General features: G+C 36.7%; 1 protein-coding gene across 3 annotated transcripts; it reads right to left on the minus strand.

The window, feature by feature from the left end:
* Nucleotides 1-1,844: 1,844 nt before the first annotated feature.
* ACMSD (aminocarboxymuconate semialdehyde decarboxylase) lies at nt 1,845-21,393 on the minus strand. 3 transcript variants are annotated; one of them, XM_009087798.4, is made up of 10 exons: nt 21,258-21,393; nt 18,355-18,399; nt 17,215-17,311; nt 13,395-13,444; nt 11,870-12,106; nt 9,700-9,793; nt 8,066-8,161; nt 7,422-7,594; nt 2,223-2,321; nt 1,845-2,005 (listed from the first exon to the last, which is right to left on the minus strand). In XM_009087798.4, the coding sequence occupies exons 1-10, from the start codon at nt 21,312-21,314 to the stop codon at nt 1,943-1,945; spliced, it is 1,011 nt and encodes a 336-aa protein (XP_009086046.1). In that variant the 5' UTR covers nt 21,315-21,393; the 3' UTR covers nt 1,845-1,942. The 3 variants fall into 3 exon arrangements, with proteins under 3 accessions (XP_009086046.1, XP_018766815.1, XP_018766816.1); XM_018911270.3 differs by lacking the exon at nt 21,258-21,393 and adding an exon at nt 18,478-18,755; XM_018911271.2 differs by lacking the exons at nt 13,395-13,444; nt 18,355-18,399; nt 21,258-21,393 and having other exon boundaries at nt 17,215-17,289.
* Between the last annotated feature and the right edge of the window lie 552 nt (nt 21,394-21,945).

Below are 21,945 nucleotides of genomic sequence, written 5' to 3' on the forward strand. Positions count from 1 at the left end.
GTTTAAATCACTGTGTGGAGCTCATGAAATTTGGGTGATCAACTTAGATTCTTTATTCCTGCAGTAATTGGTAGAGGATTATAAGAATGTTCTCATCTGGCTGCAATTAGAATTTTACATCAGCTTCGTTAATGAAATGAAAAGATGAAGGGAAGATTATATATATATATATATATATATATCCCTGTGTTAAAAATCTTAACATATCAAGAATAGGTAGAATATCATTAAATAATGACAGTGGATAATGAATATGATTTATGCAAGGTATGCACATTAATTAACTCCCATGCAGGATACTGCAATCACCCATTTAGTCACAGGTTAAAGTAATTAAATACAGTTCTTGCTATTGGAGAGGTTCCAGACCTTGGTCCCCAAAGATGTGACATTGCATTTTCATTAACTTAACTGGTTTCATTCATAAAAAATTGAAGAATTAATCCAATTAAAATGTATTGGAGGAATCACAATGTATTTTCCTCTTAAATCCACTTAAACATCTGTGAGAGTCATGTGTACTGAAGGGAAATATGAGAATGAAATTGCCTTTTAACTTTGAAATTTAATTAAAACAATCTGGTTGAAAAATCATACATGCTGAAATGCCTGCATGTGGATATTTAAATAAAAAAGGTCAACAGAAGTCTTGCGAACTTGAGGACAGTAAATATTGTTAAGGCTATTTTCTGGCTCTTCTTTTCCTCTTACATAAAGAAATTGATGTGCTAAATCTCTGAGCTGCTGACTAATTAAGCTCCAAATACTTCACAAACCACTTTTTTTTTTTTTTGGTGGGGTGGGTTGGACACTGTAAAGAAGGACAGAGCTTTTTTCATTGTCCAATAGAGGCTGGGATCAGCAGGAACTGCTGATGTTCAGCATCCTTCAGGTTCAGCCTGTGACAGCTATGGCCAGAGCTAAAAACAACTTCTGTCTAATACTGATTTGCCTGGAATGTTCCAAGACTGAGCAGAGGAATGGTGACACCACACATAGCCACCAGTGTTCCCACAAGAACAGACTGTAAGTGCTAATCCACATTTTTCTGACTGGTACACAATTCTCCTGGGAGAAGGATGCCTGTGCACTCACGGGATAAAAATGAAAACCTGTTTCAGTCAATAAAGCAAACCACCTTTCCATTCCTGTAGCAGGACTCAAGCTAGGGAGAGCATTAGCACTTCAACATTTAAACTATTCAGCCTTACTTTTAGGAAGCATTTTGTAAGGAGCAGAACATTAATCCATACTGTTGCCAAACACTTGTATTTATTGTGACAGTGACAGTGACACACCAAGTAATACCCACACAAATACATTATTTCTGCACCTACAACTATATTGTTCAGATTGTTTCTGATGAATAAGTTCCCAGTGCTGTAGGTGGCAGCTAATATGTAAGTCCCCACACAGACCTTTTCCATCCTGTCACAACACTGACAAAGCACGAGTGCACCTGCAGTGCTGAGCTGAGTGTGGTGGGCTGAATTTTCCACCAGTGGATAAAAGCAAATGTTCGCCTTTTATTTGGCATCAACACTGGTTAAATTCTGTTTTAATATTCTTTCAAATTCTGTTTGGCTGCCATAACAAAGACAGAAATGTAGTGGGTACATAATTTCCTCAGCTCTTTCCTTCCTGGGAATCAAATCCCAAAAACATGGAATTGATTATAATTCAGAGATTCTTATAGCTGCAAAAGATGAAATCTCTCCTTTATTATGAAAGCAGGGATTTCAGAATTGTTTAAAAACAGCCTAATACCTGTTTATATATGCAATACCTGTGCATACTCATTTCCAGTACTCTTGCTTTGATTTGGAAATAACAGGAGACTGTCAGATCATTGTCAGTTTTATTTTTCATCTGCACAATTGCACATGCCAATAGAAATACAGGGATGTTATTTCCGAAGTTTAGCTGTTTTAGTACTTCATAATTATTCAAATTGTTTTCTGCTAAGACCCAAAAATTCCAGAGCATTTCCAGCCTTGAGTTTATCCTGTAAAAACAAAACACACACATATGTTTGTTCTTAGCTCAAATTTAATTCAAATGCTTTTACTTGTGTTTTAAAAGGAACTGCTGCAAAGAGACTGAAGGGTCTCTTCCAGTCTTTGCAGAAATCAGTGTACTACACTGATTTTTCAGTGTTTTATCTCATGTCTCAGACAGAGACTTAAAAAGGAAGGAAAACCCCTCAAATATAAAAATCATACCTTCACTTTATAGTCAAAATCATCCATTGAATCAATCAATTCTCCAGGTTCCAGTTCCCCAAGTGGAAAAGGATAATCTGTCCCCAAAATAACTTTGTCCTGGTAATAAAAAAAAGAATTGTACATTTTGTAGTAACAGTATACAATAGAGTTTAAATAATATGGCTATTAATATGTACAACAGTATAGTAATATTAATATTATATTTTAAAAACACATAAGCTTTAATTTTTTCAGATTTTTAATTTCTTTTTAATTAACATTAAACAATAGAGCACATGATTTCTGGAATGGATAATGAAGTACAAGAAATTAGATGTATATATTGGACAGATTACTTATGAAAGTGAATATGAAGATCATAACTTCCAATAGGAAAAGAACAAAGCTTGAAAACAATGACTCACAAGTTTTTTTGTATGAATTTTATTTGGAAAATAATGCAGGATATTTATTAATAATTTTTGTGGTATCTAACTGAAGTTATGGTATTTTAATAAGCAGAAAGTGGAAAATGCAAATCCCAGGCTTGAGGCATGTCTATTGCTTGGATGAATAACACAGTTAGAACTTGTTTGGCTCTGTTACCAGAGTTCTATATTGAAATAGGGTGAAGAAAACATCATTAAGTTATTTTCTGAAATGGTTTGTTTTTCTTTTTGTCAAATGCTTTTAAAAATTTTTTTAATCTCCACTAGATGTCACCCAAAAGTCTCTGATAGAGCCTACACAAACCTTGGCCCAAAATCTAAACAGAAGAGACACATTCTATTGTTCTCTCCTATGCTCTGTCCTGGGTTCTAATTTATTATAGAAGAATGAACATAAGATTAACAGAGGAAAATTTATACCCTCTATCTAATAAATCCAGTTCTGAGCATAGACTAAACAAAATAGATTTGGATGTGTGTGCTTTGAAGAACCTAACTATATTTTTTTATTTATAACATTAAATACCAAGATGCTTTATTCACAACAGAAAAATAAATGCCATGTATTTTATGATAAAAAACCAACTAAAAAACATACCAGTTTTATATGAGAAAGTGGGTTTTTAAGTAAAAGAGAAGGAAACATAGAATTGGTCCATCTGTTTACTAGGGAAGGTCATGTAAGACAGGAAGGTTTGAATATTCTTATTTACATCTCCTACATACTAAACCAGAAATAAATCCCACATCCTCACTGCAATAATATACATTTTTCTTTTCCTCTCTATTTTTTCCCTCTGTTTGAAAGTACTTTACAGCTAATAATGGGATCTATTAATTAGTAGTAAAATTAAGAGCTGTAAATGAGTAAGAAAATTTAGAAGCAGCATTCTTGCTGTGCTCCCAGTGATCTTGGGCTGTTCATTTGCACCCTTTGAGCTTCAGTTTTGTACCCATCTATAAAATGGGGGTTGCAATACCTGTCTTTAGCAACCAGCTTCAGAAGAGTGCTCTGAAGCCTCTGCAGATGAATAATGCTCCTAGCATAAGGGAAGTACTGTTATATTATCCCAAACCATATCAACAAAGTCAATTTTCCTAGAAGACTTGGAGGTTGTTTCCTTAATTAGCACATCTCTCCTATTAGAGAGGTGCATGGGGCTAATGATTAACCTCAGTGGGCCCTGCTCCTCAGCACAACTTTTCTCACAGTAATAAGGACCTAAATCTGAAAATGAATCTCAGAAAGCTTTAAGCATGACTTCATCCTCTTACATAAGGAAAAATTTTATTTGCCTTCTTTCCTACTGCCATGATGCACCTGAAAAAAAATCCAGAATGCTGTAGTCAGTTCAGCTCCAGCTTCTGGCCAGAGAATGCTTTGCCTTTGGATGATGACTCTGGAGGAATCACCATGGGCAGGTTTTTGCAGAGATGCACTGAATCGTTTAATCCCATGTCAACGAAGTTCTTCACTTTTTATAGCCAGCAACATTGGGGGTATTGTGTTTATTGTATTCACCTCATGCTACCTCGTCATGGGGGGAGCAAAGGACTGCAGTGATTCTGCACTCTTACAAAATTCTTTCTCAGGAGTGTGTATTTCTGCTTCCATCCCCAGTTAACCTGCACCCCAAACTAAGAAGGGATGACATTAAATGGACATGACTCATCACAGCTGTCAGTGGATTTTAACTCTGATCAGCTCAAGGCTAGCACACCACACACTGGTGCCAGGCAGTGGCTGCTCCCCAGCGACCCAAAGCCATGTCCAAGCACATCTTCCTGCACAGCTCTGAGCTGTTCTCTGAAGACCTGGCCTATTTCAAACCTGCAGCTCACAAAGTTACAGTGTCAGCCTCAAGACTCCATCACATTGTTTTTAGCCCAGCATTTATTAATCTTATATGTGTTACTCTGCCAACACATGTCTGCACTGAAAGCACTGAGATACTTGGTGTTTCTTTAAGCATTTGACTCATGGAAGGGTGTTATGTGAGAATGCCAACTTTCCTTAGAAAAAGAGGGAACTTTTTAATCTTCATGGTTATGAAGTAAAGTTTGAAATCGTGATGTGAAGGTTTTTGTTTTCAAGGACAAGATGCCTTAGGCTATTGAAAAGAGAAAGAAAATTCTCCTGAGCGTAAAAAACATGGTTTTGGTATCTGACTCATGACTTTTCAGCACTGGGATTGCACCTAATGTCACATTGTTTGAGCTCAAAATACTCAGAGTAGAATTAAAAAAGACACCAGCATCCTGGGTACTATGCTGGCCAAATTTATTGTGTTAAGACTCTTAATTTTAATAGTCTGTTGACAAAATAAATAAGACACTAGAGAGGCTAATGCTGAGTGAATTTTAGATTATCAAATTACAGTCCATAATCTCTCTCCTCAAAATTCCAGTTGCAATCACAACCAGAATTACAATTAAGGACTCTTAATCACAATTAAGGACCAGAGTCCATGTCTAGCTTCTTAGGATGAAAAGTAGAGAAATTAAAGTGTGGTACAAAGACAGCAGCTTTCCCACAGCAGCAATAGTTTAGAGCAGCTTTGAGATACAAAACTTCTGACTTTGAAGCAGAAGTGCCCTGAGACTTGTGTGCTACATAAGCTCAGACAGAAAAATCTTCAGTTCTTCAGCAATGGATTCAGCATCTTGTTGTACTTTCCCTCCTGCTTTGCTCTTGACGTCTACAGTTCAGCTTAACAGATTCAGATCACAAAAAGAATCTGTGGTCTCAGCCAGCCTGAGTCACACAGCTCTAATTTACCAAGGTCTTTCTGACAATGGCAAAACAAGTCTCCCAACATTTTAAAATGGGTAAAAGGAAACAAGCAAATGATCTTTTCTCCTTGCAGTGGCAATTTAAAATTCAAGAGCTAGACTCATCCTTGGGTACTAGAACTGCATGTACAAAGAAAATATACTTAGAATGAACATGGTCTGGATTTGGGGAGATTTCTCAGAAAAGGAGGTAACAGAGGAAAGTGTTGAGCTGTTACTTCATAAGCCTTTGGGTGTCTTGTGGAATGGATGTGCACATCACATACAGTAAAATTTTAAAATCTATTGTAAATAACACCTTAAAACCACTCGCTTTAAGATAGAATTAGATTCAAAAGATAATGCATATCAAAAACTGGGCTGTGGACCATGATTTGTTTGCTATTTAGCGGTTGGCAACAGAAATTAAAAGAAATCAGTATTGGGTGGGAGCGCTAGTATTTTTTTAGTAACCCATCTGGTGCCTAAAATTAATCCCTGGCACAGAGATGGCAAATGCCACCTGATAACCCACTGATGTTATCAGAACTTGACAGTACTAACAGCTTATTCCAGATCTTTCTTGAGTAAATTGACCTGGGTTTTATTTTGCTTGTTTCTAATGGCAATAGGCTCCATGGCAGGATTTTTGCACATTTTACGGGGCTCCTTCCATAAATCTATTTTTGGTTCAGTGTGGTTTAACCAAAGAGATGTTGTCTCCACTCCTTAGAGCTGCAGTGTTACTGTATTGTACAAACATATACATATCACGAAAGTTTCCATACTATTGTTTCAAGCTGTAGTTGTGCTGTCACATGGTTGATTTTCCATGAATCTTCAAATGCAAAGTTTTCCTAAAAGGAACAAGTCCTGCAGGGGAGCTGGAGGACTTGTGCCTTTTAGGAAAACTTTTCTGCAGGCAGAACTCCAGTCCCAAAGCTACAGCTTCAGGTGCAGCATGAACTGAAATCCTACAGATTTTAAAGTGTGATACCTGAGCTCAGAGTACCACAATAAAGAAAGCAATAGTGCTGCATTGCTATTTCTGTCTGGCCTGGGCAAGTCACTTCTGTACCAGTTCTAGAGCATATTTATTGCAGTAACCTGTTCAGACTATTAGAAATGGGAAATCAACAGATTCTCTTTTGTAGGAAAAAACCCCAGTCAGCTGAGTGGTGTTTGTGAACTTTGGTCATACAGGAGGCCCTGCTGACAGCAACAGCCCCATACCATGTGAGTCTAGACACTGAGGTACAGGAAACAGGACTTGTTGAGACAAGAAAATCCCTGTCAGAGGCTGCATTTCTGATTTGACATCTGGGAGGTATCTGCCTTTGGCTGCAGACACCATGAGATGCAGAGATCAAGGCACAAAGACAGGTATCTTGTTGATTTGCAGTGGTCCATTGGAACCTGGCATGAGGGATGCCATCTTCACTTCCTTCCTTTACTAAATGAGAAGGGATTATTTGAATGTTTTAGGATTTTTCTGCCCCATGCTGTACCTCATTTAAATGGTTTGCTGAACTATAAATATTTCTTTATAAACAACTAAAATACTTCTGCAAACCCATAATGTTTAATTGTCTCTCTGAGATACTCACAAAAGCTTTCCTTTTTACTATTTTTTTTTCTGTCTATAACTTCCCAAGTGGAAATACAATTTGATTTCTTCAAGCATGCACTTGAATTTGAAAATTAAGTCATTTGAAAACCAGGCTCCAAATAGAAGCAGTCTTTGCTTGAAGTACCATCCTGAACAAGCTCAGAGAAGGATGGAACTAAGATTAACAGTGCATGATTTTGTGGATTAAACCCACCATTTCAATAAATCCATATGGTAAAAGCATTACCAACATGGCAGAAGCCCATCAATTTATTTCACTGGCTGACATTGTCTTCTTCCTTCTTTCTTTTTCTCTTCTCCTTTTGCTGTTTCCTGGAAAATTAACTGAAGAGAGACTCACACACTTCTGGAAGCACTAAAACTCACCTCTCCTACTACACTTGTTAGCAGCCTTAGTGCCCCAGGGTCGTGGACAAGAGAGTCTGTGTAAAATGAGCCAAGGTATTTTCTTGGATCCACCTTATTATCCATGGCACACAAATCAGGGCGCACCTTGAAGCCATGGGAGACTCGACCTACCGTGTATGGAAAAGCTCCACCTGCAAGAAGGAATAATTGTTAATAAATTTTAATAAGCTAAAATTATGTAAGAGGGAAAAAGCCACATTATCACCAAAGATCTATACGTTTTTCTGTCAGCTCCTTAGAAAGAAAGTGCTTTGCACCAGTGGTTTTTTATTCCTTTACCTTCATTAGCTTCTGTCTCTATTTTTCTCACTTCTTCACTACTGTGATGCCCAAATTCCTCCTGCTGCTTCCTCATCCCATTCCTTAAACCACCTGCTGCCTCCCCTTCCTTTTTGTTTTCCCTTAACTGTTGTACCAGTTCAAGGCCTGCAGGCTAGAGAGTTTTCATAAAAGCAGCTGATCTGTCAGGCTGTCTTCTTTGGGGTGACAGTGCTCAGCTGGTGGCAGGCTTCACGTGGTGAACCCATTAGCTGAGATACCAGAAAATACAACTGTACCATGCTCAGCCAAGGAACAGGAGTTTCACATGGTACAATACTCACCTCCGTGTGCAAAGCAAACTTTCAGCTTAGGGAATTTTTCAAAAATTCCTCCCATAATCATGGAGCAAATGGCCATGGTTGTTTCTGTTGGCATGCCTAAGAAGAAAAATATTTTAATTATACAAGAGCTTTACTTTTTAACCTTCCTATTTGATTTTTAAATGTTTTTGTTTTATTTCTCTTTCTTGAGCCAACTGAAAAAGTAATAGTTGCAGGACAGCTACCAAAGGTCATGCATTATTTCCACTGGAGGGACACAGAGTTGAACTCTCATTAACTGAAAGGAAGACACAGGCTTGGAAGTGAAGGTGTTCTGAATTCTAAGTCCAGTTTTTACCCCATACCACTAGGACAGATGGATATATAGACAGGTTGGGTATGTCCTGAGATACCCTGTACAGGCCTGATTCCCAACATCTTTGCTCAGAGACAAGTCTGGAACATGCCAGGGTGTCTTCTCCCCTCTGCTTGTGGGTTTCTTTTGTGTGGGAAGTGGAGCAGATATGTTAATGGATATTCCAACATAGATTTGGGGTTTGGATACCATGTGATGCCAGATCCTACAGTTTAGAACTAACCTGTCTCTCTCTCTTTGCTCCTGGCTGAGTTGGATGCCTAGTTAGGAAGAGAACAGGAATTTAGGTTCCTACAGCCATTTTAAACACCCAGCTTCAGACAGCAGCTTGAAATCAGGAACTGAGTTCCCCATATTTATGGGGGAAACAACACCAATGCATCTGGAAAGGTTATTTTTATTAATGTTTTACCATACGCTCAGATGGAAAGCATTATTAGGCTTAGTAAGAAAATATTCTATTTTCACTTTGTTAAGTAAATGCAATCATTTTATTCTCTTCATAAATCTTGAGCCTGATCTGATTAAGACTAACTGATATTTTTTCAAGATAATGCATTGGTGATTGGGACAGCAAGATTTTCCAAGCAGAATGTGTATTATATATATGTTGTGTATGTTTTTCAGAACTGATGGCAGTGCAAAACCATGCAAAAAAAAAAAACCCAACAGAAAACAAAAAGCATGAGGGTAGAATCAGGTCTAAACATTTCTGGGTAGCAGAATAACCCTGCTTCTGTTATTCAATGTTATGATTTACCTCTCAAATGGGGAAAAAAAGAAACTAGATAATATCCCACATCTACTGAGAGCTTTCAAAGTACATATTGTTTCAGCTACAGCTGATGTAAAGTTAGATTTATTTCTTCTCTGATCAACTTTTTCTAAGAAATAACCCACGAAATCATAGAAAAAAAATGTTTGGTTTTCCTTACTCCTTCATTTACTCCTGTTATTTTTGAGGAACTAATTTCTGAGATGATTCACTTCTTCCTTGTTATCTGCTCTTTGTATTTAGGGCAAAAGAGAATACTATATTCTGTTGCTAGTCTGAATAATTTCAATTCTAAGTATTTAAAATAAAAGCTAAACAAGCTAGGAAACAAATGACTGCTGAGTTTACACAACAGACTTAATCATAATACTAGATTGAAAAAAAAAAAGAAAGTTTGACAGAAAAATGATGTAATTTTCTCTGTACTTGTACTTTATTTGGCAGCAATCTCCTGGGCATAATCCAGTTCATAAATGTAGGTTAAGTGAAGTAATATACACTTACCTATTAGCCAGGGAAACCAATATTTGGACATCCTCCCATCTGTCTGCATGTCCCAGGGATGCACAAAGAGACAGCAATTTAATTTCTCAGCAGCCTGCAGCAAAAAGAAAAAGTGTGAATCATGATTAATCATAGCAAAATGCATCTTAGATCTTAGTCATGCTTTTCAATGACCTGCAGTAGTACTGAGCAGTAGTACTAGTAATGAAAATAGGCCCACAAGTAAGAACTAGAAGCAATAGTTGGCTCTATTTACTCCTCTGGGCCATATTCTGAAGTCCTCACTCAGTTTCAGAGCTGTGACTACAGGACTGGAAGCCTAGATGATAACATCTCTGTAGTGAACCAAGTGTTTCTCAGAATAATGCAGTACAAAAATGCTTTTCCAGCTCTGTTTTTCAGCCATCCTGTAGTATAAAATCAGTTCAAGCAAACATTCTTTTGGTTTCATTACACATATGAGAATGAACTCCCATATTGTCTTACAGAATCATTTGAGAATGGTTTTGCAGAATTGTTCCAGCTGCATTCAGAAATTTTCATTGAGTTCCACTACATTTGTCCCCTTTGGCCCTCTACATAGCTTAAAAAAATGTTAAATTATTCCTAATTCTTCCTAAGAGTTCAAAATCTGGCTGTATCCTGCTCAATAATCCATCTCTACCCAAGTACAGTAATTCTTCCAAAACTACTGACATCTTTGGAAAGGCAAACAGAAGACTAGTGTTGGATGCTGACTCTGACTGTAATTTAACTGTGTGCTTAAATTTAAATACACAGTCATCAGAGTCATTCATATGCTTAACCAGGATTTAACAGCTTCGTTTTGTCAGATGTATTTCTGGACATGCTCTTGTTGCTAAGGAGATTATCACACATTTGAAAAATTTGGGTTTATTTACCCACAAATGTATAAATAAAAGCTGCAACTTTTGGATTGTGGAGAATAATTGCCATCTACATTTGTAAACTAAAAATAGCAATTTAATAATTGGCCTGGTAGTTTGGCAAAGTTCATTATCCAATATGGCTTAATTTCATAATCTGTATTATCTAAAGATGTTTCTAAAAAGGAAAGGGGTTCCTTCCTACATGTGTGAAACAAGCTGAAGGATGTACAATATAAGAGAGAGATCCCAGAAGAAGAGAGGGATCTCAGTAGCAGAGACATGGAGTTACTGGAGAGAGCTCCAAGATGATGGAGGGACTGAGCATCTCTCCTGTGAAGAAATGCTGAGAGAACTGGGACTGTTTGTCCGCTAGAAGAAAAGCTTCAGTGGAGATCAGGAAATTTCAGGTTGTCCAGAGGGACTGTGGACAACAGTCTTCTATCCTGGGAGATTTTTTAAAGCCACCTGGGCATGGTCCTGGGATCTGGCTGTAGGTGGCCCTGCTTGAACAGGGGTTTGGTCCAGGTGGCCCCCAGAGGCCTCTCCCAACCTCAGCCATGCTGTGATTCCATAAATGTGGGCATCTCCAAGAGCAGATGTTGGTATCTGACTGTATAAGGCCATAAAAACAAGCAGTCAAGGTGCTGCACTAACAGAGTTTCTGAATGAACTGAGCATCCTGCAAAATAACCTCTGTGAATCAATTCCAGGCTGACAGCTCTAATAACTTGAGAAACAGATTCAGAATGGACATTGATTAAACCCCTAATTTAGACAAATGACCACCCTCATCTGGATCTCAGGCTATAAAAGAAATGCTATCTATTCATTCATTTGGTAATCAATACATTCAGTTTGGGAATTTTGGTCCTGTTTACATAGTTCTGTGTGGTGCTTTGGTGCTACAGGTATCACTGATAATCTCAGGGGGGTTTATCACTTATTTCAATAGTACTGGATACAGTAACTTGAACTCAAATGCAAACAGGGCTTTATTTGATATTGCACTTATCCTCACAAATCAAGAAGGGAGATCTACAGTGAGAACTCGTATAATAAAACAAAATTTGTTCTTCATTGTTATAAATTATGTTTCAGAGTATGTTGTATCACTGCCAATATATTCTATAAAGAATTATCATTTACACCTAAAGCTGAGTCTCTCTGATTACTAAGCAGATTAGAAGGCTCAAATGATGACTCAATGTGCTCCAAGATATTTTTAGACAGATTTCCATATCACAGAATTCCCCCAAAGAAGGAAAGCAAAAGCTACTCACAGCATAAACATCGTAGAGCTCTGGGGCATTCAGGTCCCACTCATTGACATGAGATCCAATCTGCACTCCAGGAAACCCAAGTTCATTCACACAGCGGTGCATTTCCCTCACAGCCAGCTCTGGAGCTTGCAGAGGTAACGTGCCCAGCCCAATAAACCTCTTGGGGTACTTCTTTATTGTAGCAGCTAAGTCATTATTTAACATCTGGGCAAGATCTAAAGTATCCTGAGGTTTGGCCTGGTAAGATATGAAGCAGAACAGTACATTCAAACATAGCTCTCAAATGTTATCACCTTTGGAAGTTATTGGATAAATGTCATTGCAAACAACTGGTAGGGTTTGAACCCAAATTTGCTTTACAGTTCTGAATAGCTGGGAACCAGCAGGGCTAAATTCTGCCTTGCTTTAAAACCTCTGGGTATGGTTCTGCTTTTTCTCTTGAATATTTTATCAACTGCTGTTGCCTTTACTGCTCAGGATGGGTGTAATAAAGCCCAGGTTGCTGATGCACATCAGTACCTGGTCTTTTGTGTAAAGCAGTCCCCTGGTTTTGTTTATCCCCATGCAAAAACCTCAGTATATAATTTTTATACATAGCAATGAATATTTACTCTCCTATTACTGAAGCTGAAGAAGTAAAAATAAGAAATGGGAGATGCTGGAACATGTGAATTTTACAGAGAAAGCTTGAGCAAACTTCTCTAACATTTAGAAGGAGATAACATCCATAATTCTAACAAAGAAGTGCAATATGCATGCAATCAATCTCTAGGTTTTTTTCCCCCAATGCATATCTAATGGAAAATATTCCCTTAGATACCAGAATAAAATTTTGAAGAGATGTTACTAACTAGAAATGATGAAAATCAGTGCTATTTCTTATATGTGGGCTTAGCACAATAGTTCTAAATGCACAAATCCATTTACATATAAGCATCTTGTAAAACATTGCTAAAGTCACATTCAGAATGTATTTAGAACAGCATTTTCCTGTGATTTATCTCCTCAGCCTGTCTTTATTTCTTTGAAGCATTCAAGATTACCACGTGGGGAACACAGGAACTTAAATTTGCTCCTGATTTTTAAGATTCAAAGCATTCTAGGTTAATGAGTCCCATGCCACATTTAAAAGAAAGTGGGACAAGGCCACAAATACATCCTTTATGTATTTTTTTTTTCTCCTTGAGAAAGTACTGATTGATGTCTAGCTTTCATGGAATGTGTACATATATGTCTGTCTGCTAACCATGGATTCATGTTGGATATATTTTTCTCCCCATTTCCAGCTGCCCCCATAAGCCCCCAGAAGAAATTCAGTTGTTTTATCTTTTCTCCCTGGGTGTGCTCAGGTGTGGAGTCTTGCTAGGACATCCTGCAGACTTCTTCTCATACCTTTACTCTTTTTTTGCCCTTTCTTTTTCACACCAGAACAATTCTAGTGACTGTTTCAATTTGCAGGAAGATGCTTTTGTATTTTAAAAATGTTGCTACATATGAATTATGAAATATCTTAGTTGGAACCTACCCAGTAGCTGAACATTACAGGGACTGTGGACAGGACTTGGACGGTGACTCCTGAGTAAGAAAAAGCAAATATTAATGCTTCCTTTTTTGTGGTCTGGTTTTGATAAAATGTTATAAATAAGAAAGTACTTTGGTTTGAGAGGCAGAATGTAAAAGCTTTAATGATAAGAAAGATTGATTTAATAGTGACAGAGAAAGTTATTATTTTTTTAATTAAGGATCATGGCAATAAAAATCATAGTGTATCAGTTTATTAGGATTTGGATATTTTTGCTAAGTAGAAAGAACAAACACTACCATATTCATGCTTGCTAATTTGTGAAATTAGGGCTTTTGATTTTAGAAGGATTTAGTATGCACATGTACAAACAATTAAAATAGCAATTTAGTATAACTCTCACGTGAATGAAACTGACATTAAACCAACAGGATACAGTAACTGAAGTTTACTTTGGGGTGAATTTGTCATATATATTAAATAAATAAATGAATTAGTCCAAAGATAAATAACATTATGGTACCAATGGTTGTTAAACAATGTTTTCCTAAGTGTTCCCAAAGCTATATTGTGTTAGGTTTCATTCATCTTGTGTCTGGACTATTGAGCTTGTAAATATTAAAAAATCTGCCTGTTTTCAGAAATAATTTTGGTGTTAAAAATAAAAAGAATTAAGTCCATATTGTTTTGTTTCTGCTCAAACACAAATCTCGATTATAATATTTTGTGTGACAGGTTACAGGAGTGACAACAACAAACCTGGCAGACAAACAAAGCAAACAATAAAGAGTTATTAGGAATTCACAAAATAGTTACATGCAAAATGGTTTTGTTTTGGTGGTTTTTTAGGTTTGTTTGTAATATTTCTGCACATATCTTGTAATGCTTTAAAAATTTAACTTGGTTATTAGTAGTAAAACTGCTAGAACAAAAGACGGCAGAAAAAAATTCCAGGAGAATGAACTCGAGGAGAACTCTAAATGACTTGCCAAAATATTTGAATGATTAAAGTGATTTATCCTCCTCCTCAGAAGTTTGAGTAGGAAACCAGAGAAGAAGCTGACTCAGATTGCTACAAGATCTGATTACGTACAACAGCAATGGTTTAGGGGTAAGGATTAGGTCTGCAAAATTACAGAAATACTGAAGTATCCAAGTTAGATCATCCACCAATACAAACACTTGATTGGTCTGTTGAGAACATTATCCATGTTTTCCACAAAAACCATTGTATCTCCTTCCAATCCATTTTTACATTTCTGAGCAAATTTAACATAAACCTCAAAGGTACATTTCCAAGCTGACTGTTCCTAGACATTAGCTTTAGGAAGAAGAATCAGCACAGAAAAGCCTCTACTTTTTTACCCTCCTCAGAGGGTTTTACAAAGGAGAAAATAACAAGGAAAGGCAGTTAGGATGAACTGATGTATTTTCTCAGACAAAATCGTGATGATTTGTGTCACAGAACTGTGATGTTAATTACTTTTACAGCTTGTTTTATTGAATTACATGGATAGCTTGCTTTATTGAGTGGATCAAGACAAAAGTATGTTCATCAATTAGATCTAGGACATATAACTGGGAGAAGTGATTGAGTCTCTTTGGTCCACTAGAGATCATTTCTTATTACTGGAAAGATTTCTTGGGCCTTGCACAAACAAAGCCTTTTAGCAACCAAGCTCTAAGTTATCTCTCTGGGTTCAAAATAACTTTCAGTGACTGATTCTAGTTTTGTTCAGCTGGGAGACTTTTTGCATCTTTCTCCCAAAATTATGTCACGTTTGGAGGTTAAATTTTGGGTATAATCTATCTCAGCCTGTGTAAGAGAGAGCAGTCTGAACTAAGTAGCTGCAGCTTTCTAAACCAAAAAGGAATAACTGTGGTCCATAGTCTTTATCATTAGCTGAGCAGTAAGGATGAAAGAATGAAAAACACCAAGGCCTTTTTTTCCCCCCATGTATTTAATTGGCTGATGCCTGTATGTCTGGAGTGCTCTAATAAAAGGGACATTTTTAGGGCACAAGTCACCAGATGGTGCTGTAACATACAGGTTTAGATGTCTTTTAACCAATAGAGCACTGTTTCGTTCATGAAGAAATATTGTGATGCTGCTTTCATGATACATTTTCTTTTCTGGAGAGCTGCTGCAAAAACCTGAAAAAAAAATCCTCCTGTGTTTTCCCTTTGTCTACAACAAATATATGGGGCAGAACTGGTTTGTAGAAACTTGCCATTAGTGCTGAGGGAGATATCTGAAAGAGAAAGATGCCCAAAGGCTATTTATGATCCACTGTGTAGTTGAGTGATTTGGTAATCTCCAAAATCCCTGAGCTAACTCAGAGAAACATTACAGCCTAGTGAAGGCATGATTCTATGATCCTGTGACAAGGCAGCATATTTCAGAGTCTGCAAAGGCTTTCTGGCATTCCCATTAAATGTCTAATGGCTGCAGTTTCAAAAACTGCTTTTCCAGGGTGAAAATGAAATAGATGAAAATTGTCTAAATTGTGTTTAAAATTGCCCACTACGTGGTGGGTTCCCAAGCTAGCCTATGTTATGTGTTGCACTAAAGCTCCCTAAGAAGAATAACCCAGACTATCTCCTAACACAGACTCACAGAATAATTTAGGTTGGAAAAGACCTCTGAGATCATTGATTCCAACCATGAATCCAGTTCTGCCAAGCCCACCACTGAACTGTGTCCCAGGCACCACATCTACACATCCTTTAAATCCTTCCAAGGATGGGGACTCCACAAGGGCTCTTCTAGAGCTTGACAACATTTCTAGTGAAGAAATTTTTGCTAATATCCAATCTAAACCTCCCCGATGCAAATTCAGGCAGTTTCTTCTTGTTTATTATTTGTCATCTTGGAGAAGAGACCAATTCCCCACTGGCTACAACCTCTTTAATGTGCTTGTCGAGGGTGATAAGGCCTGAGAGGAGGAAACAATAATCATAAAGATCCTACTTGTACAATATCCACTCTTTTAAGCAATTCAGGTCTTAGTTCCTTATGAAAAGTTGAAGATATTCAAGTTGTGTCTACTGGGAAACTGATGTAGGAACTATTGAGGCCTCAATCTAAGGAAAAAATAATCTTTAGTAACATAATATTTCTCTAAGAAGAGTAATTTGGAATTACAGTGTTAATAAGAACTAGCAAAAATAATTGATCAGCCTAGAAATTCCTTCCCTCATCCTCAGTCTCCCATCTTACCAACCTTATTTAGTGGCTTGCATGGAACATGATGGAAAATAAATTTGCAAATTTGGCATCTGGTTAAATTTCTAAATGAGGAAAACCCTTTTCTGACAAAGCAATTGTACCAGTCCTCTAGGCTCAGAGTTCTACAGCAAAAACACAGAATGAGGCTGAAACATGGATAAACAGAAAAAGGTATTTGAAAAGGAAACAGACATAAAAGAAATCCTATGTGTAAAAAGAATATTTTTAATATTTGGAACAAAAATGAAAGGGCTTCCTCCTCCTTTGAGAATCACGTTTTAACTGGAATGTATGGTTCCATTTCAAGTCCAGGGTCAGTCATCCTTACTTTTGTCAATAAGTTCCTTAAAATTAATAAATTTTAGTGGGGAATAAATTGCTAGTGAGAATGAGGAAAGTGTGAGGCACATACAAAGCATATATACCTCTGAGTGTAAAGCATATCAGTTTCCAATTACTTTCAGCAGATTTAAACCAAGGAATTAGCATGCTAAACCTTTTTTTGCTATTGTTGTTGAGCACTTTCAGATGGACTGACAGAGAAGTTGTTATTCTAAGTGAAGCACAATGATTTGAGTTCCTTTGTGGAGGTACCTGACTGGTCCATCTCTTTAATCCGTACTTCTGGATCCCAGCAGTTCTCTTGAATGACTCTAAAAACCTTCCCATCCTTCATCATCTTTGCCTGTCCCTGTGAAATGACATTTCCACATATTATAAATGTGACAAAGTAGTACCTGCTAATTTATAGTCTCTTGATATATTGTGCTCCTTACAGAAATTCAGTGGCAAAAGTTTGATCTTTTATTTCTATTCACTAGGTATTTTTAAACAAAAACTATTTTAAAAATAGATATGAATAAAACAGTCATTTGTAGTTCTGGTTTACTTCTTCAGAATTATTTAAAAAAAAAAAATCCTCTTCCTTTTGCAATGTACATCACTCCAAATTTATTTGGAAGAGATACCAGGTACCTTAATCCAAGTTTATCCTCAAACCAAATTTTGACCTCAAAACAATGCTCTAATTAAATCTGTGCTAATTTTTCCCTTTGGGTATGTGTGTGTTGTTTTAAAGTCAATAGCATCACAATGATTCCAGTAACTACAGAAATAATTGTGTAACACAGTTAATTTCAGTCCAGTGATTTCTTATCACCAGTGATACTGAGACAAAAGAAGACCTATTGTGTTGTCTTCAGATAATGTTACATTGATAATTTTCAGCACAGCATTTTAGACCTCTAACAAAATCACCAGAAATGTGTCCAATCCCTGTCTCCTTCCTGCAGCTGCCATGTGTCCCAAAATCTGTGCCATCCATGCTTAGGTTTCACAGGTGGCTTGTTCTTTATTAAAATATCAGTTCCTTTTGGGTTTGCTTGTCATACAGATGACTGCATCTAACTCACCCCAAATCTGTATGTAATCTGCTTTAGCCTGACCTATCTTGTTGGAAAGACTTTCTCAGAGCTACCCTTTCCAAGTGTTAAAGTGAGATGATAAAGAAGAATGGATACAAGAGAATCTGAGTTTCATCTTTCAGGCAAAAGGTTCTGCTAAGGTATATGAAGACTTGGCCAGATATTACTTAATAGGAACTAGACCTCTAGAGAAATCTGTATCAAAGACAGAGCCAATCTTATTGCCATTTTGCTTCTCTAATATATCTCCTGTGAGTTTCTATTCCTGCTGATGACACAAGATCAGCTCTGAGCACCAAAGAGCCCAAACCTTGCAGTGATGATCCAGCTGTACCCATCCACCGTATCCATATCTCTGTGGAGGAAGGAAGAGAAAGACAGGGTTAGCTCTCTGCAGTAGTAATAATAGTAATAATAATTCTTACAAAAATACCTCATTCAGGAGAAACTCTTGCACGGGCTGAGCTTTGAGCCAGAGTAGCCTCACTGACATCAGCAGAAGTGCTGAAGTGTAGCTGGACTGGACTAATGGTGGTTGTACAGCTGGAATTTTAGTTTCCAGTTCATTTTAGTTTCCAGTTCAACAACATTTTTAAACAGCTGCTTTAGAAATGCTTAAAGTTGCTTACTACATTGAGGTTCTAGCTGAAATAATTTTGACACTGAAAATATTAAGTTAAGCATCTGTCAGTGTGAAAATTGAGCCGACAGCTTTCCAATCTGTGATCAGTTAATCATTAGCACAAAGATGCATTGATTCCACTTTTCAGCTTCCATGACTCAGCAGCAGGAGTGAAGGTCAGCCTCTTGTCTATTAATATTTAAACAGGGAAGAGAAGCTAAAAGGGAGAAGCTTAGATGCTCATTGATTCTTTCAGAGAGATTCAGAATTGTTCATGCAAAAAACTCAAAACCTACATAAGATGCTGATTTCCTTTTACTTTCATAAATTATCAACTAGAAAGGAATGAACTCTTGAAATCTTTGAGTGAAAACAATGCTCATAATTCCCATTTCTCCAAAAAAGAAACATTTAAAATGAAACCAAGTAAGAGCAGGCATTTGTTTTGCTGAAGTGTAAACGATTTGGACACAGTCCTGAATTTCCTGTGATACCAAATCATCACTTAGTGCCACTGTGAGCTCTCCTAATGTGGGTGTGAAGAGCCAAACCTCCTGACCTCAGCCAGAGATGCAGTCACTGAGGCTGTGTGCTCTGTTTAACTATGCAACTATGTAAATTTTATTTAAATTTATACATCTATGGGTTTATACACGTGTAAAAATACTGAAATTTTGGGAAAGTTTAATGAGCGACAACTAATGAGAACTTTAAACTAGATCCATGCTAATTGCTGAGCAGAAAACAAGTACCTGAAATGGGTACTGGAGGAGCTCATAGGCAATAGAGAAATTCACTGCTTTTGAACTTATTTTATTATTTCTTCCCTCAGGTATTAGTTACAGTTATTGACAGCCCATATCTGCTTTTTCTGTGATTTTCTATACTTGTGATATTTTCCTAGGCTGTTAAGTCAGTACCTTTACAATAGAATTTTTTAGTTTGAAGGTCCAGTATTTACAAAGCTGGAAACAAGAAACAGAAGTTCAGCACTAAATAAATGTGTGCATGTTAAGATGCCTCATTGGTTTTCCTTGCATGATCTGTGTTAATGGCTTGAATTTCCAGAGGACTCCAGGGAATTCTGAGAGTTGTTTTCTACTCTGAGCCCATTAATAAACCATTGAATCGCTCAGAACAGAGGGAAAAAACCTAGCAGGTGGAAATTAAAATTTAAAAATTTGGTATTTGCCTCTTTATCTCTGTTTAAAGAAATGCAGTGCTGGCCCACAGTGTCTAACATTAGTGAATTTAGTCTTGATGTACATCTGTGAGCATCAAGGAATTCTTGGGGTCATTTTATCTCAGCGAACTTATTGCCCTTTTAAAGTACTTACAGACAAAAATATTTATTTTTTAAATAAAACCCCATATAACATCAGAATGAATTATATAGGTGTTTTTATGAAGTTAGTGCACAATGACAATAAAATCTGAAATGTGCAAAAGCAACCTGTCTTTCTATGATGGATATTTAAACTCCTATCCATTTAAAAAAGACATAATTACTCTAAAAGTATCTGTATCCTCACCTACATTATCCAGTGTATGTGTTTTTCATCAGGAGCTGTTATTATTACAAATAGGGTGTTCAAATAGATATTTATAAAAAACCTTCCTAGCCAAACAAGGAAACAAACATTCCTTTCCAGGAGGTTTTGTGCATAATGATGTTATTTTTCACAACTAATGAAGAAAGAATCCTATGCATGTTTTCAATGCTAGGTTGTTTTTTTTTTTTTTTCTAATGTGCTGTTTACATTTCCCAGCTGATCTCTCTCTAATATTGACTGAAACTGAAACTGGACTGCTTAAAATCACAGAAATGCAGAGCTAATAGATATTAAATCCTTTCAGATTGATTACGTTAAAACCTAAACAACATTTGTCATTCTAAAATGCATTTCACAGGATCATGAAAAATATTGTGGACAAGAATAAATTTATGACACCAAATAATAACAACAACAACAATAAGTTAACAGAAATTCACTTATAGCTTCAGTGTTCCGACAACTGAGATTTTCTATTTTAAATACAACAGGCTACTTTTTTACAGTAACTGAAAAAATAACAGATGTTAGTAAAATTATCATCACCAATTAGCTGTACTTAGAGTGACCCCACTCCCACTGAAGTTAATGATTTCATGCCTGTGGGTATAATGATGTGAATGAATTTGTCTTAGTTAACATTAAATTTGTCTAATATTTGATTATTTTTTTTTTTTTTTAAAACAAAAGTGAATACCATTTAGGAATGGAACAGCTCTATTTTTATCAAGAAAGTGGAATTTATGCCTTATTATCCAAAACTTTTGTGTCTTAAAAAACTCAAGGAAAACTTCAAGAATTGCTTCAGAATAAATAAAAAATGGGGAACAGAGCCCAGTTTTACATGCCCTTCTGGCTGGACTCTTCCTTTTCAAAGTAGTGAAATACAAATATTTTACAGTTGGAAAAATATCCCAAATTAGATAAAAACCTAGATATATTTACCCCAGAACGATTCATTAATTTTTCTTTCAAAAATCACATTGGTAGAAATGGTTGCTGATCAACTAAGGCTCTGAGTATCTAAACTCTTATTACCTTTTTCAGGTCAGGCCATTCCTTAGGTAGAATGTGGCTATGAATATCAATTTTCATTTTTGAAGTGCCAAAGGAGAAATACTCCTTCAGTGCTAATGTTTTGTGTGTCAGTGCTGCTATCCCTGCTGTCCCTGGGTCACAGGTTATTCCCTTTGGCTGCTGCCCAGATCCACCTGCTGTCCTATCAGGAGAATGGGATGCAGTGGCCAACCAGGGAGCCTAATTCCAGAGGAGTGGCTCTTCAAAAGAACAAAGAGTTTGAACAGAAAGTCCCCAGGGCAAAGGGAAAATAATCGAGTAGCTGGCTGAGGGCAAAGGAAAATATTTGTTTATATCGGCACTGAAGGGATTTATTTTACACAGCATCTAAAATGTCAAAAATAATTCAATAAAATTGAGTTAGTAGAAGTGTATTAAGCATGCTGACTTGAATTTCCTCCTTTCTCCCTCTTAGGTTGTGAAATTATTTGTAGAGGGCATATAATACACCCTTGGAAGAGTCACACATCCTCATATATTCTCTTTTTTTTCTTGCATTTTCTTTAAAGTTATATTAACCCCCTCCAAAATAATGAATTTTAGCCAAATCTACGCTCTGCATTTTATATTCCCCCTCTTCATCATTGGTTCACTCAGGATATTTACACAAGCTACTGCAAAATGGTGCTTACAGCCTCTCAAGATGCCT

The sequence above is a fragment of the Serinus canaria genome, chromosome 7, assembly GCF_022539315.1.
Source record: "Serinus canaria isolate serCan28SL12 chromosome 7, serCan2020, whole genome shotgun sequence".
In the NCBI taxonomy this organism is placed as follows: domain Eukaryota; kingdom Metazoa; phylum Chordata; class Aves; order Passeriformes; family Fringillidae; genus Serinus; species Serinus canaria.